Genomic DNA, 18,252 nt, shown 5'->3' on the forward strand with positions numbered 1-18,252 from the left:
GTAATTAATACGAGGATAAATGATTTAGATCTTTGCCAGTCGGTCATTAAGGCTACTGTCTCATCCACGCTTTCGTCATAGTACATAACACACTGTCGTTCTCGTAGTGGTACGGAATAATAAAAAAAAAAAAAACTAAGAATAACATTTTTCGTGATCTCATCGTTTCAAGTCTTGATGACACACAACAGCATTGTCATGTGGCGCTTAGGATATAATTGCAGCACCAGGTCGAATGATGCACCTGGTAACTAATTTGCAGTGACGCTAATGAGCTGAGATTACGGTTAATCGTTTTTGCGTTCGTCACTGTAACATCACTGGTTTTAGATTGTACTTGATTCAATTTCATTAACCACGAAACACTTGTTTCAATACTTTTTTCTCGATCCCATCACCGTTATAGATGAATTTTAACCTATTGATGATCACTTTCTATCATGATATCGCGAGATTTTCGATGAATCATCCGTCCGTACATCGAAACCAAACCAACCAGGACTTATTACAATCGACGATTTCTCATCCGGTGAAATGATAAATCATTCCAGGGCGATGGATATCATGTGGGTTCCTTCACCCACGTTAGTACATACAGTCAAGAGTATCTCGCCTCTCTAATGGTTCTCACAGTTGTCATATGACTGACAGCCGTTAAAAGGTCAGGGGCTTATCCCCGCGAACGGAGGGAGGAGAGATGAATTATACTCTTCCAGGGAGGTCGTCGGCGGGGGATCGTTACGCAAGCTATTTCGGACGGACGGGTTTAATGGAGCAAAAGGGAACGTGTGCTCGGTTCGGCTCACCGTCGCTGCTACTCGATTTTTCAACATTACACCTGTTCTCTGCGAGAGGCTGTACGGTATACATAGGGTATGCATGTCTGTTGGCTTCTAGGATGAGGGGACAGGGGGACTTGAGTTGGAGAGATGAGATGGGTTGCTCATGTGTTGATTGAAATTTTACTTTTAATTTCGGTCTGACTTGTTTTTTGAAGCGAAGCTTTTTATGGGACGTTCGGGATCTCAGCTTGGGGAGTGACCAATTTTAAAGATAATTTCATTTATAGGGATAAGGTCAAACATAACCTATGTTTAGAACTGTACACATTATGGTACCAATCTTCAACGAGTAATTTATACATATCTAATGAACAAACAAACGTTAAAATTATTTCTGTTGAATACAATAGTGTTATTTAAGTGAAAAACTTTAAATGTCTTGAATATTATACTAAACTCATGTTTTTAAAAAAGTTTTATAAATATGAACATAATTCTGAAATAATACGTACAATGTTTCATAAATATGTGAATTTTGGTCTTATAATCTCTTTATGAACAAAGTAATTTATCTATTAAGAACCATATTTAAAAATTAAAATAATAATGGTAAATTTATAACGCACCAATAAAAACCAAAATTTTTACCATTGAAGCTCACAATTAAGGAAAAAAAATTAGAAAAAGTCGTGTGATGTTTGTGGTCATGACAAGGACATTTACCTTACTGCTGCTATACAGATTTCTCGCCGTGTATCTCCTATCAGCTGTACATTTTTACTTTATTTTATGGTTATTATTTACTTTATTTCAGCAAACAATGTTTATACTTACATATTTGATGATAAATTTTTGGATATTTGTCCCAGAAATATGTGTATGCGTATGAGTGTGTAGGTGGGTGGGTGTGGGGACGCGCACGCATGCTTTGGCATGTATATATGTATTATGTATCTACAGACATTATGAGTACAATTAATGTCAGATAATGTTTCGCTGCTACGTATATGAGGCAGCTTTGCTCCTGTGAGGGGTCCCAAGACTCCTCACACTTTATTTTTTTTACAAACGTTTGGTTGACCTAGATATTACAGATTGAGGAATTGATTAATTTGAACACACGAGTGGATCCGTCTCAACAAGTTCTTGCTTGAAATAGCGTTTTTGACTGATTGACTAAGCACCTGGACATAAAACTTATTGTTTAAAAGTACTTTCAAAAATTTCACCAAACTCTTTCGGGTTTTTCAACGTAAGGTCGCTTCGTAATAAACTCTGACTAACCGACTCCAAGACAACGAAGACAACGTGATCTTTGGGAAAAACGATAAGAAATGCTAGTCTTCCGTTAATACTGTAGATATTTTGAGGAATTACTATAACACTTCTGAAAATTGGTCTCTAATCCTAAGAAGAAGCAAGACAATAGCAAGACTAATCTTTGAAATAGCTCGGGATTCATAAAAACGAAAGTGACTAGGTTCGATCAACCAAATGGATCATAAACATATTTAAAAAATACACTAAATAATCAACACATGGGTTTCTAATCGTACTAGGGTCCTATCCAAGAGTGAATTGCAGACTCAAGTATTCCGAAAATACCATACGTATCCGACGGAGCAGCATCGACACGAGAACAAGGGATGATTAACAACCCTGTCAAGCTTATTTTCTCACGCACCAGAACACAACTGAGACGTCTGCGGCACGAACGAGACTCGCGCCTATTAAAATGCTTGCTCGCGTAACCGTAATAGATATCACATTCGGGTGACACCGGGCCCTAAAAATAACTCCGCGAAGCATCGAAATACTCAGTGGCTCTGACACTTATAGAACAGCTCTCCGACCGAGCCGGTATAACTTGTGCGATGATCTTTCGCTTTGCTCTGTCGGAACCACGAATTTGGCAGGCCAATGTGGGCACGTTGTTTTCGTTTCTCGAGTGGATGTGACAGCACTGGACTTTTTTTGATGCTTTGACGGCTCTTTGGCCCAGCCTCGAATTGACGAGCACACCTCAGGTGCTTAGTGCTCACTGTATCTCATGAGGACAAATATTTACACTTTTGTTTGTTTCAGATTTATTATTATTATTACTGTATGATACGTGGAAATGATATATTTTCAATAAGATAAACCTAAAAGGAAGAAAACTATTTCCCAATTACTTACGTATTGTCTTCGCTACAAGTTGGAATATAGAAGCGTGTATGCTATACATTTATTTTTTTTTTTAATAATAAATCTGTGTAATTAAAAATGCAGTTCCATGAATTATGTCATTACTATTGATACGTGAGTATAATTTTCTAGACATGGTCCAATGCTCCTTTTCTGGTAAATTTAGTTTATGACTCTATAGTAGGTAGCGCCACATAATATATACACTCGAAGTCATGTAGTCAACAGGTAGAGCTGAGACTGGTATTTTATATGGCTCGTAGCAGCGCCAGCAAGACTTTTAAGAGTGATAGGCGTCACGTTTCTATCACAATCGCGAGCCATTTATAATCAAAGACTCAAACAAACAATGTTTCATTGCTGTATTGTGGAATGATTGGGTGTAGGTATGGGGGTAAGTAGTACACGCATATTACTCAATCTTCTCGCTGCAATAATATAAGATTTTTTTTTTTTTTTTTTTTTTTTTCGATCGATTATTTCTACAGACAAGTGTTGGAAGACTCCGTATGTACATTTTTTAAAAGTTTCAGGGTGTGTTTATATGTATAGCGGAATGATTTTTCCCATGTTATATGAAAACTACATAGTACGAGCAGAAACGTCAGCTTTAAGTGGATTCTAAAACTTTTGCGAAGAACAATCGTACAGACAATCATTCGGATTATCATAAGTACGTTTACTGTCATTAAATGTAAAGACGTGCCCTGTGGTTATTGTATGTTAATTCTTGACATACGCGCAAACATGACATAAAAACATAAAAACATTCTGCGTATAATTGTGTGCAATATTATTGTAGATGGTATTATCATCATCGCAAATAGCAATAATAATGGTCACCATGTTATTACCCGAAGAAAATTCTTTACATTCACATAGATTCGTCTCAGCTTTTATTTACACTTAATTAACACTCTGCTATTTATATAACCTTCGTCACGCTATCGGACTTTCTATAAAAATTAGAAATGTTAAAATACTTCAATATCTCAAGTGATGGGTACACTGCTAGAAAAAAATAGCTATACCCAATGAAATCCTTGATGCACAAAACGTTGTCAATCAAAATGTTCAAAAACAGTGTCACAAAGTTGCATGAAATGAAATCATATAGTTGACAACTCCGTCATCGTTGCGTCAAATTACTGTGGTATTAAATCACAACGAAGGACAGTAAGAAATAAATCAACGAAAAAGCATATACAAGATTTAATTACAAAAAATCGCATAACTAAGGCTCAACTTGAGCAAACCTCTATGTAGTCCACAACTAATACCTACGAAGGTACATCCTTAGTCGTAGTCCTGTCGTGCCTAACATACGCGCTACGGATATTACTAACCCAATTTCGGTTACCCCGAACGGGTGAAAACTCAATTCTGGTATACCTACAAACAGACAACTTGCCTAACACTTTCTCCCAAAAAAAAAAAAATAAATAAATAATCGTCCAAGTACAACCCAACGCTCGTCTCTTATCCCCCACCAAGCGCGTAAATCAGCGTATTTTCGTATCGCGGAAGTCAGCCGAGCCACTCGCTTGGGCGTATTTATATCCTCCACTGCTGCTGTAGGACACATAATAAAGACCGGAGTGGGCCAGCGCGTCGCTCGACTTTTCCTCCTAAGCTCTCTCTCTCTCTCTCTCTCTCTCTCTCTCTCTCTCTGTATCTGTTGATACATAAGCAATCCGGTACTTGTCTACATGTCCGTGTACACGCGCGTACACATAAGTATCTGAAGCTGCGAGCGGCTGCGAGCCACAGACACGTGTAAATCACTGCGTTGATTTTGACGTCCAGCCAAGTACGTGTACTGTAAGTAATACCATCTCCCCCGACGTGCAGCCGTGGACGACCATAGCGATTGCCATCTGCTCGGTGACGATTTTAAAGTAGTGGTGATTCGTCCATGCGAACGAGGTATCGCATTCGCGAGCGTATGGACATTCGTATAGGTTGCACTTTTTTTCCGTTCAAGGGGACATCTGTTTGGAAATCCACTCGAGCTTGACGTTTGCGTTTTTTGCGAAGGTACATACCAAGTGGTACGTCCAAGTGGCTCTTCAGAAGTGGGTGGATTTAATTTTTTTTTTTTTTCCTTCTCAGATCGTTTATTTACTCTTCGGACGACGAGTGAAAATTGGCTGTGAGAACTGTATCTTGAATTTCTAAAAAAACGAGTCTTTGGGAGTTTGATCGAAGATTTTTCCACAACGAATAGATCGAACAATGAAACTCTTGATTCCTCGGTAGCTGTGATTTTGAATATTAGACAAATGCCATTGTCCGCTAAGGCGACAAACGCAAATGAAACTCTGCGGTCACGTTCAAGGTGATTGGGAGCGAGTGTGCGTTGAAGTTGCCACCGTCGAAAGGTGCGAGAAAACGTAAGAATTCACGACTCTGGCAGAACACGTTTTGGTAGCTGTTTTTTTCTTCTCTTTCTGTATACGTTTTAAATATTGACAATAATACTTAGAATTAGTGTACAGTAAAATCAATGAGAATTTTCAAATCTGTTTGAGGTAATTATAATTAATTTATCAAAGTCAAGTCACTTACTTAACTACTATGGAATTTTTCATACGTTGAAAAATTCATCTGATGATGAAGTGGTACCATATATGATTTTCAAGTAAACAAGAAAAGTGGGTGTGTATCATTCTTGCACCCACGCGCTTCTGGAATTCGATTTGAAATAAAAATTCTACGCTGATGTAGAGTTAAAAACAACAATCCGGATTTGCAAGCAAAAACTCTGGCCGCAAGTTCCATTTAACTTATTAGCTCATTACTTTTGTTGCTATAAATTATGAAAGTTCAGCCACAAAATGAGTGCTTTTTTTCCTGACACCAAGGTGTCTTCTGCCTAACGCATACATGCATAAACTCGACGGAAGTAACTCTCTGTGTTGTCTAGCAATCGAGCTTTTATGAATTCATTTATGTAGCAAATGACTAAGCGTCTAGGCGATTCTACAAAACAACAATTCGTTATCTAAACTGATGGAAAGGTTTTTGTAATTATTTTTAAGTTTTCAATATAACATGTAAATAAGGAAAATTATAATTATATCTGAGAAAATCGACGAGGCACACGCATTGGGCCTTTCTGGAATCTTGAAAACAAATTTTTCGGGGATTTTAGCTCATTTTCACTGTAGTATTTTCCAGCTAGAAGCTGGTCAAAAATAGAAAACACATTCAATAAAGTACGAGGAAAGAGGTTTGGAACGAGACTAGTTGAGTTGAAAAATTAATTATGCGTCTAAAATCAATGGACATAGTAGCCAAAAATAAAATAAAATATGAAATGAAACGTTACATGGATAATGCACTCTAACAACACTTTTTTCATTAACGTTTTTTGTGTCAACTAATTAAAATGAGTTTATATAATAGTTAAATAACAAATCGATAAAAATTAACAATATGCTTATCCATTCCTAATTACTGAAAAGTGAAAAGACCTACCTTGTGTATACAAGAACGTTTACAAGACCATATCATGAATTAAAATTTTTCTACTAGATTTTAAGACGTACATATGACTTGGATAAAAAAACAATCTGGATAAATGCACTATTAACAATTGTGTTAATTTAACTAAAATTAATAGTCGATCCATCACGTTAAATCTGAAGTAAAAATTATAAATAATCAGTTCATAATTATCCAGCAGATCATTAGTATTAGTACATCTGTTGAGGTGGTTGTTATAAAAACAAAAATTATTCTACTGCAATAATTAGTATATCGGTAAATAATTTAGGTTTCTGAGAAATCAAAGATCCAACCTGTTGTTAACACGTTTTCCCTTCTATAGGTAAAGGATGCGCTATTTCTTATTTTTATCACATTTGTTTTTATATATACATCGTACTCCAAGATACGAAAAGTTTTAACAATTAAAGTAATTAACACACCACATCAGTCATAAATTGTTTTGTTGTTTAAACTAAAAAATGTAAGCCATTCCCATGGATATAGTAAGGTGGAAATAAGATTTCTCATTCATCAAATAAAAAATGGCGTGGAAATAATTTTTTTGACGACACTGCAGCTGATTTTCCCGTAAAATTGCTTTGGCATGTAGATTTCTCAATTCAACGACCTGATGAATTTGCAGACAACAATAAAAATACAACATGTGGTTTGACGATCGAATCAACGCTGTCTCCGTGCGAGCGATGATGGATTCACGTCGCGTGCGATGGCCATTTGTGAGTATCCATGTGGATGCATATAAACATGTCTGATGGGAAGTACCGCTAACCGCAGCGATACTTTTTTACAACCGTTGCAGTATGGGGACACTCAAAACTTGCTGCGGCAGCAGATTTTCCATCCCGATAAGATCAGAGATACGTATAATACGTGTGACTCAAGGAAATGCGCCGGAATTGTTTAACGCTGACTTGTTTTGTGTTGGCTCTCCCAACTCGTTTTAAAGAGCCCAATTATTGCGACTCCACCATCATACAAATTGTCAGTGTTGTTTCCGATTTCGTTAAGACTTTGAATTATTTATCAGGCCAGTAAATAAATAATCAAACAGCATTTTTTCAACCACGTAAATCTCTTGCTTGAGCTCGTAATTAGCGCAAGCAACCAGTCGGATCTCGAGGGCTTGCAGCTCTTTTGATCCGAGATGGGCTCTCCAGCTCGCCATTCCGTGCAAACATCCCAATTAAGTTTTTATCGCTACTATCTAAACAGGGAAAGTTACCCACTCGACTGCTTTGAGCAATATCACAAGCCATTTCTCACTTCTGATACCGAATTTCACACGCTGCAGTAAAAGAAGCTTTGGAAGCTCTCGTGTGGATGTGGAGCAGGTGACTCTGGTACGAAATAAATAAATTAATCGAATTGGATTGTGAGTAGCTCGGCCCAACATCGTGACAGGGCCTCAGGCAGAGGATAAAAATTCGGGCTGTATCTGCAACCACGATCTTGATCGGCTTTTTCTTACCTTCATCGTCGCGATCTGCACACTTTTTCGATGGAAGCGAAGTCTGACGAATTCCGGTACGTGCAAGAAGAGGGAAATAAATTTCTGACGAGAATCGCCGCTTCGTCCGCTCGCGGTGGTGATGGTATGGGATAAATCGCAATTCTGAATCTCCCTGATGTAACGGAGTTGCTAGTTATCGATGCGCGAGCGATCGCCGGCACTTGGATGCGGCATTTTCTTCTTCTTCTTCTTATGCTTTGTTCGAATTTTTCGCGCGACTGAAGGTACCTCTCGAGAAGAAGAGTTGATGCGTTATGTGGGGCTTGGTGGATCGTTTCCGGGATGGTTTGGGGTGTAAATTTTCTTTTTAATGTTCAGTTTTGTAGTGAAATTGTTTTTATTTTGGTAATGGATACTAAGCATAAAAAACTGTATCGTCTCTTGCATATTAATTTCACAAGTGAAGAATCGATCTATAATGAAAACAAGAGATTACAAAATAAGTCTATTAAAGTATACATTTATTCATAATTCATTATCTCTTATTCATATTTTACAACGTGTAAATAGTCTCATTTAGACAATTTTACTGAGTCAAACAATATTTTATACTTTACTACAGAACAAGCAAATTAATGTGGACAAGGAGGTGACTGAAGTATAAGCCTCGTTAATAGCACAGTGTGTTTATTGCAAAAATTACTGTAAATTAAATTAAACCAAATATCTTTATTAAATGTATCGTCCATTAAGCGGTCAAATGTTATAGCTATGATAACTTGCTTTTCCAAAAGTATTAGCTCCTTGATTTTCAAAAAAGGCGTTTAAGATTGCAAGCCCTCGAGATCCGACTGGTTGCTTGCGCTAATTACGAGCTCAAGCAAGAGATTTACGTGGTTTGAAAAAATGCTGTTTGATTATTTATTTACTGGCCTGATAAATAATTCAAAGTCTTAACGAAATCGGAAAAAACACTGACAATTTGTATGATGGTGGAGTCGCAATAATTGGGCTCTTTAAAACGAGTTGGGAGAGCCAACACAAAACAAGTCAGCGTTCAAAAATTCCGGCGCATTTCCTTGAGTCACACGTATTATACGTATCTCCGATCTTATCGGGATGGGAAATCTGCTGCCGCAGCAAGTTTCGAGTGTCCCCATACTGCAACGATTGCAAAAAATAAATACTTCAAGGAGTAAATTAAAAGTAAATAAAGTACTAATACTCTCATTACATCCTGTCCTTTGATTGTTCTGACCCGATTGTTAAAACCAAAATAAACATACTCTCTTGCAGCAGCCACGTTGTTATTGTTTTATTTACACATGAACTTGTTTTATTTCCAGCAATGATTTTTAGAATCAATAAAGTAATCAGGAGCATGGATGGATGCGATTATCGAGTCGAAAAGTACAGACGAAAACAAGAAAGTGGCGCAACGCATATCGATAATTTGTGAAATTGCTTACCTAATGCACGTCTCGAGGCGTTATCGCACTGCTCGATTAATCAATCACCCGACGATAGCTCGACCGGTTGCAAATAACGATCACCTAATGAAATCAGCGAGCGACAAATGGATAAATGGCGTGTAGCACACTTTCATTAAAATTTCATCGAGCCTGCAAAATATTTTGCATTCCCGCTGTGATTGCTGTCACGCGTGTGGCACGCAAAAAATTCAATCGGGACTTGTTTTTGGTATCACCCGCGCTTTCGAGCTGTCTGATACGAATTCGTTCCCAATTTCCATTCAGATTAATACGCAATCTTTTTTTTTTTTCTTCAAGGCTTTTTGAGATCCGCAAAGTCCATTTTAACTGTATGCACAATCATTTCTATTGCTATTCAAAGGAATAAAATTTGAAAAAACTTGTTTAAAATAATAAAGATCCCACAAAAATAAATGAAAAATCGGTCGTTTATAAATTAAACACTGGTGCTTATAGTTTGGTGTATGTGAGCTAAAAAAGCCAAAGTTTTGATAAACTTGTGAAAGAACACAAAAAAGCATAGTAGACTCTTCGAGTTATGCTACACGTATATTGCAAAGTAATCATAAGTTTTTATGACAACTGTGAAAGTATTTATATTCATAATAAAGGTAGAATTTGTAATTTCTTAGTATTCCCAAAAAATCCATAGATATAAAAAATCTAATGTATTCCTCAGTTAATCTTGAAAGGATTGGGCGTGCCTTTATATTCAACTATACACAAATTTCTACGTGTACTCGTAATGTATTAGGTATGTAATTCAATTTCACCAGTAGTTTGTCAGTTTAATATGCGTAGCGTCTAAAGAAGATCGAAATAGGTGAAACGCAAGGCAGTTGAAAATAAATAGTAAAGATTGACAAGTCAATCTCAATTTTTTTTTTTTATTCCGCAGTAGACAATGAATCTTCACTAAGTAGAGACCGAGTAGAGACTGCATCTGTGGAATAGGTATTTTTCAATCTCGTGTAAGGACAAGTTATGTACCCTGAGAATAATGGACGGCTTATTAATTATCACCATCAACAACGCCATGGATTCTTAATACAACGTTACCTCAGCACTAAACACTGGTTGTTGATTTTACTGATGAAAAAAAAAAGAAGAAAAAAAATCACCACTACGCGGTAATGTACACGATAAATCAATACACGCAGATAACGTCTCTCACCACGGGGCCATTTATTTCGAATCGACAACGCGTTGCTCTCCTAAGTACACACTTTGCTCTTGCAGCCTGTGTTTTCCCTCCGTAATAAAGAACGATTTTGCAACCACCATTAAGTCGTCATCGCGTACACGGGCTTTGACGTCTTCGTGCACACGCGCGTCCCAAAACAATTATTTATTCGGTAAGTACTCGGGCAGGGTATACAAATGTACGTATCTCTGGATGCATGTGGTATCTTAATTTCGTGAATTACACGCTCGCCAACCCCTCCTTCATCGAGACGACCAACTTACAAGGCTAAACGAGGCCAGTCACGACTTTACTTTCACTGCACGTAATTGAGGCAATTTTCGGTCGCGACAATTTCATTGTTACATTACGTCGGTTGCAAGGGATGAGTGTAAATACCGAAATTCCCGATGGCTCTCTCGTCTTGCAAGCTATTACCCTCGGCGTTGAATAATCTTACGCGATCGCATATCTTTTTCTTTTTGGTGGAATCCTGGGCTTTCCATGAAATCGATTGCGGGCCCCACGGCCTTACTCCGAGGCGACGTACATTCAAGTATATAGGTACAAGACAATACATCCTGTCTTGCACGCTTACCGTTACTTTTTTTTTTTTTTTCCTGATGGAAAGATAACACTTATTTATCGCCGACCCAGCACTTCAGCCAATTACGTACGTATTTTTTCTTTAGTAATTTTGTGTTTTTGGAAACATTTGCACAAAACTAAAAATGTTCACGATGCAGTCTTACATTGTATGGTATTTCAAATCGTACGAATGAATGTATGCATAAATCTTCTGTACTCACGTAAAAGTAGAGCTCGACGTTGTGGGTTTGCTTGGCCTCGCAGGTCAAGGTCTCGGACCTGCAGCAGCCGGTGTCGTCGGAGCAGCGGTGCACGATGGCGCAGTGGGGAATGTAGGTGGCCGTCGAGTTTGGGTAGACTTCGCGTACCGGCACGACTTTTGCCCGGGGCCACTGACAGCTGCCCTCCTTGGCCACGTGGAGCGCGTGACTGTGAGCCGCGTGCATCTCGGCAGCTGGAATTTCGAGCATCAACGAGGTTTGGCGCTTTGTTTCGAGCATGGATGTGAGTAAACTCGACGTGCATCGCATTACTTTTGGCGATGGTTATCAGGTGCGATGGAGGAACACTTTTTTTAACGATTCGAAGCGTTAATGAGCGATGGTGTTATGCGGATATGGTTAAGGATGCGTATGTGCGTTGGCTTTCACAATTTTTTCATGATATTTTTTTTTCTTCTTTGTTTATATTTTTCTCCTCTTACGAGCTGCATATTTAAAGCGGTGTACGTGTTATCAAGAAATTCGTTAACCAAAATGAATATCCATAGAAGTTAGGCTGCGTATACATGGAGTCGCGAACTTCCAGGACCAGCTATGAGCCCGTGTGAGTGCGACAAGGAGAGTATATGTTCTTGCTTCTCACTCGCACTCACACGGGCTTATGGGCTGGTCCTGGATATTCAAGACTCCATGTATACGCAGCCTTAGTCCCTATAACTTTAAAAACCTATACCCCACTAAAATATAGCAGTATACTGCAGTTGCAATACATGACTTTTGCTACAAATGTAGAAAAAGTAAACCCATAAATAGTGCAGCATTTTAGTCGAGTTTATATGCCAAGCTAAAAAAAAAAAAAAAAAAAAATAGCTCTGTAAGTTGAGACAGTAAAACAAAAAACAAGGTCATGTAGTTTAATTCATTATTTTTCCGTTTGTACTCAACAACACTTCCACCGATCCAACTGAACGCACCAATGCCATTTTAGCTATACTAACACTAGCCCTGGGCTGAAATATCAACAAATAGCATTGTGTCCTGCTGTTTCAGGGATTATTCGTCAGCTCAAGCTAGAAGCGTACATGGGGATCAAATCATTTGTAAAGTGCACATGTACCATGAACTTTGTACTCTACAGTAACATCAATAAGCAAGCGTTGAATGCAAAATTTTTAAAAATTGTAGAGGTATAAGGACATGTATATTACGATATCACTTCTAATTAAAGAAAAAAGTATATTTACAGTAATGTAGTTAACTACCTGTGGTGCTTTTCTATTGGGCCAAATAAGTGTAAATGCACAAAGAATATGGGTATAAACGACAAAGTAACGTAAGCCCCCAAAAAATTGATAAAAATTCATAAAAGAAAAAAAAAAAAAAAAACTGTGAGCATGGGTTATAGAGAAGAGATATATTTTAATTTGATACATAAAATAGCACCAAAAATACGTAAAAATTATTAATGTTTATTAAAATTACTTGAATAAAGAGTATAATGTACTTGATTATATTTATTCAAGTCCTCAGTTTATATGGATAAAATAAAAGCTGCATTGAACGGACGCGTTAAGCACGTGCATATGAGGGTTCATACACGTGCGAGACATTACTCGTGTCAAAAACTAATTAGTCGTGTTGTGCATGTACAGAGTACAAAGTAAACCAAAGTAAATATATACGAGCTAATATGGACCACCAAGTGCGAATAACCCGAGCTTGGGTGTATTTTTATTTTGTTTTTTGTTTTTTTTTTTATTGGAAGGCTGGTCCATAAGAACCATATTGGGCGGACGGGCCTTTGAGTAATTACTTCCTTCTCCACACGAGTTTAATTATTTTTCATCTCGACGTTTTCTTTTGACTTTATCCTCTGGGTTATGCAAAAAGTACGTACGATTGCGCTTCCGTAATAAGATTTTAACGAATTCGTAACAATAATTGTAGCAAAACACTAAAAAAAACGGCACTAGGTGGTTGTAGAAAAAAAAAAAGAAGGTGAACAAGCACTTTACGATTCTATCCACGTCTTTAATAAATATGCTTTTTTTCAACACACAATCCATCAATCAAACCGCACAGTACGAGCCTCAAGCGAGTGGCATTACCCGATCGATTAACGATTATTAACATTCAACGATTTAACGCAACGTAAAAATGAAGTAACAATCTTCAATCTGCATCAACATTAACGTCTCTGTTCTTGGAAGCGTGAAATCATCCCGGTGACTCTTGTATACATACGGGACAATGCATCTGTCTCGAATGAAAAAAAAAAAAAAAAAAAAAAGAAATACTCTCGCGCTCTTTGCCAACTTTTCATCGATTTACAGCCTATTGTGGGATCGCGCATGAAACAGGCAAACAACATCATTAGCATGCGTGTCTTCAAGGCGGCTGGTGTACTTACGTGTGCTCTAACGCGTTGACTCCTATTTTCCCAACTCTAAATTTAGATGAACGCGTCGATGCATGCAATTACCAACGAGTACAACACAGTATACATCGTGGAAATAAAATGAGTATACTTATACATATATGGAATGGACATGAAACTCACATTTGCCGGTCTTACTGAACTGCGGCATGTTGTTGCGGGTCTCGGTGACGCTTTCGCGGGTCCCGAGGTACTGCCACTTGAGCGCGCTGTGGGCCGACATCGCCGGGTAGTCGTTTTTCGCCTGGTAGCCGTTGTACTGCGAGCCCGTGGACGCCGCCTCGTAAGCCGGGCTTTCCTTGCGACTGCTCCCCCCTGGCCTTGGGGTTATCGACGTCTTCGTGCTCGTGGTCGTGGTCGTTGTTGTTGTGGTTCTCGGTGACGTGCTCGTCGTCGAAGTGGTGGTGCTGCTGGGCGCGACGGTGGTCGAGGGAGTTGGGCTAACTACGGTCGTCGGGGTCGTGGTCACTTTTTTCTCCTCGTTTTTGTCACCGAGGGAATCCTGTGACAGGACAAAAAACGTGGAAAACTATTAGTAATCTTCCTACGCAAGTAGATGAGGAAAAACCTTATTCAATTTGTACAATATCGATACGAATTTAAGTATTGAGTGTAGATTATCATGCGCATGATTTTATCAATAAACCTACCAATTTTGTCGCATTTTGCAACACATATCACATCTTACAAAGATAACAGAAAATTTTTTTTGTGCAAGAAAAAACTTTAGCTCTCATACAGCAATTTATATTACAATGTTCTCTAATCATGAATGATATGGTAGAGAAATGGAGTTGCGCTTGGCTTTTACAAATTTGATCCCCTCTTTATATACGTAATCTACACGAAAGGACCTATGACTCGTACGCACGTAATGAATGTATGAATGAATAATTCACCCTCTATTGTTGAATGTGTTACAAAAGTGACTTGTACGACTTAAACTTTAGAACCCATACGAAGTGATTTACTTTACGCTAAAAAAAAAGAGAATTCAACGAAGTACTTTGGTATGAAATAAAAAAACTACTTTCGGCGTACATAAGCCTGCGTAGGAGGGCGGTACAACAAAAGAGATGGTAAATCTGCTGCGAGAAGGAAGGGTAAGCCAATACTGTCCCTCGATAGTTGATTATTTATCCCTATTACTGTACACGCGTTCACATAAAGGTAACACAACGCTCCAATCCCAAGTGACAGCGCGCACTGCGAGATCGTGGTCTCGCATACCAAACAGCCTTCCTGGAGGCCAGCTGGACCCTGCTCGTCATTCCGTATTAGTCGTCATTTACATAAACTTCGTAGTTTGATCTTCTCTTCATGATTCTCTCTTTTATACACCCACGCTGTATGGTAAGGTCCATGGGTTCATTTTCAATGAGTTCCCCGTCGAATACGCACCCAAGAATTTACTGGCAATGTGCGCTTGACAATCAAATCCACGAGCTTTTTGAATTTTTTCGTCAAGCTTGATGAAAAATCCGAAATAAGGTAATAGGTCAGCTTATATGGAGTATTTGATGAAATTTAATTTTTTTAACCATAACATTTGAATGATTGTAATAATTTGATACATGAAATAACAAATAACGAACGATACTATAAGGAAACAAGACATTAACAAAAATTTGTTATGATGAAAATAAACATTAAGCAGGAATAAATAATATTTTTTACGAATACCTTCGTACTACCATTGTGTGGAAGATGTAAGCCCTAATTTATATTCAATGCTTCTCATTTTTGCTCAATTTTCATCACTTTTCTGAAAAAGTATCTCCTCTACGAAGAAAAAAAATTTACGGGTACATTTTTTGCCAATTAGCTCGAAAATCTAAAAATAAATAAATTACGCCTCGCATCTGCTACTAGAAAGCTTCCTATAAGAACTCTTGGATCCATTATCCCTTTCTGTCTGAATTGGAAAAAGATGATAGCCAAATTAAAACGATATTCAACAAAGTCCTGTTTTAAAAACTTGGAATGTAATAATAGGAATGACAAATTTCACGGTAATAGTTTCTTTTTATTTAAAGCAGTAAAAAACTAACAATATGAAAACAGGAAATGAAATCTTATTCAATTATAAAACTTTTAAATTCAAAAGAAAAATATTACAACGTACTAGTTACAGGGATATCTATACGAAAAATTCATTTTCTTCCGGCTCTTATGTTAAGTGACGATGAATAACGTTTCATTAAATCACTTCCAAATGCTATTATATACTTGAAAATGTGATAAGATTCGAAACTTGGTGATGTTCTTTATAAGACGTTGTATTTCAATGATATTTAAAGATGTGTTTTCAAAAATCCATCACACATTTTTCTATGAAAAAGAATCCTAGACTATCTATGTTGTTTACTAAATATTTTACAATTTGAAAGTGTTAAGTATTTATTATGTTTGTCCTTGATATTTTAATTTCTCCGTTATTTCACTTGGATTGAACTCCTCCCACAAAATTGATTGAGATATTGAATTCAATCCCCTGCCCCATTAATACATATATACTAATGGGGCTTCGCCCCAAGTCAGGGTTGGTATTGTACTTTTAGTCTGCGAACTATATCCAGTATGTTTGGTATTATTATAGTGTGGTTGATACTGGCTGACATTACTATACCGTACCACATCATCTACACCAACTATACCAGGCTTTTTCAAAGGCTCTCGGTAATTTTTTTCAAGTATGGATGAGAAGCGAGATTATCGAGAGTCTTCGGAAAACATAGGACTTTTACAGCTCCAACTTTGGGAATCCCAGACGCCCAACGTCGAAGTAGACCATTACGAACTTCGAGCCACCGTAGTGCTGCTCGGCAGTCGGATACTTTCGAGTCGGCGTTACAAAATTTCCAATTTGTACACCATGCATCTCCCATGATTTTTTACAAATGTACATCGGAATTAGGGGTCTTACATTATCAATAAAGAGTTATTATATAGTTCAGTGATGTAGCCTAATTTCTTTACCATAACATTCGATGTTCATCTGTCCTACTTTTTTTCTTTTATTTTTTTAAGAAGAATGAAGTCATCTTGTACAATTTGAAACAGTCAAAATTTGGAGATGCTCTTAGTTGAAGATCTTGCAAAGAGATGTTCCAACGTTACAAGCATGTTTTAATGCTGCTGTGGTATAATAAGTTAATAAAATTAACCATTGCTCTAGTCGTATTTAAAAATGCATTGATGACACAGTAAAATTAATCATACATGGGTACACGACGTTTCGCTATACTCTTTGATTAAAGCCATTCACATGAACTCTCGAGGGCTGTCTACAAGTTGACCTCGACTCCAACGAACCCACAATCGATGCTCTCGATGATTTATGAGACAGAAAATAAAAACGAAGAAAAATACAAAAATTTATTAACATCGACCGCTGCTAATAAAGAGTCACCGTAATGGGTTTGCACACAAAATATACCTTATTCTGCAAGACACGTATAATGCAACCCAAGTCCTGTGGGTAGTAAAAGTTTCCTGAAATTTACTGACGCATTATTTGTTTTACGATGTATGGTTGTCCGCTAAAATTATGCAACAATCATACCCTTGTTCGGAAGCTCATTGGCATAAATTTTCCATTTCTGTTTTTAATCTACTGATGAATTCGACAAAAATAGCAATATATGTTTTTGCTTGAATCGATTCATCGAGCGACAATAATTTATGGGAATCAAGCTCACAATTGTATAGTAGAAGCACGTTATTATTAGCCAACGTTATCATGAGATCCGCAAAAAGTGTTATATCACTGAATGTCACTACGAACGCGCCCGTATATTTCGCATCCAAATCTACATTTAAGGCCGATTCGATCGCTCGACGGACGATTAATACGCGCATAAATCAAGCCGAGAGCACCTTTTCGGCTCCCTTCCCCACACCCATATCCTCCCTTGATCTGCATCCGAAAAGTTCGCTGGCTGCAGCTCCTAATGAATCGCCGAGCGTGAACAATCGCAGGCACGCATTCGATTTTCTCTATTTGTTTATTTTTTTTTTTTTTTCCTTACACCCCTTCTTTCTTCCTTTTTTCTCCTCACCACGGGCACACGCACCCGAAAGATGCAAAACAAGGCGGTGGATGAGATACGTGCGCGTGCCTACGAAATTTTTGGGTGGTCCCAAAGTGGAAGGAGCTAAACCCCCTTCCTCCGAATAATAATGATGGTAATAATACGAATGTGCCGCGCGCGAGACTCCACGCCTTCTTATTTTTCAAATTAAACGCTGCCTGTGGTTGACCGCGCGGTTTCAAGGGACCTACACTACACCGCTGCTCCTCCTTTTCTTGCGGTTTTCGTTTATTCCACGCGATTTACACACGCGGTGGACCCACTCTGTGTTAATTTATCGTGCTCGCGGACCATCGGTTTGGTG

At 37.9% G+C, this 18,252-nt stretch overlaps 1 protein-coding gene across 1 annotated transcript in view; it reads right to left on the reverse strand.

Moving 5' to 3' along the window:
* LOC106640542 (uncharacterized) overlaps positions 1-16,735 on the reverse strand; it is a 43,548-nt gene extending 26,813 nt beyond the window's left edge. Inside the window, exons 1-3 of the mRNA XM_089589917.1 lie at positions 16,652-16,735; positions 13,978-14,356; positions 11,418-11,650 (exon numbers count right to left, since the gene is read on the reverse strand). Of these exons, the coding sequence (XP_089446043.1) occupies positions 11,418-11,650; positions 13,978-14,356; positions 16,652-16,735 (696 nt within the window). The remainder of the gene's footprint in view (positions 1-11,417; positions 11,651-13,977; positions 14,357-16,651) is intronic.
* Between the last annotated feature and the right edge of the window lie 1,517 nt (positions 16,736-18,252).

This window comes from Copidosoma floridanum, unplaced genomic scaffold, assembly GCF_036245765.1.
Source record: "Copidosoma floridanum isolate Cflo_tuat_1 unplaced genomic scaffold, Cflo_Japanese_pri ptg000001l, whole genome shotgun sequence".
In the NCBI taxonomy this organism is placed as follows: domain Eukaryota; kingdom Metazoa; phylum Arthropoda; class Insecta; order Hymenoptera; family Encyrtidae; genus Copidosoma; species Copidosoma floridanum.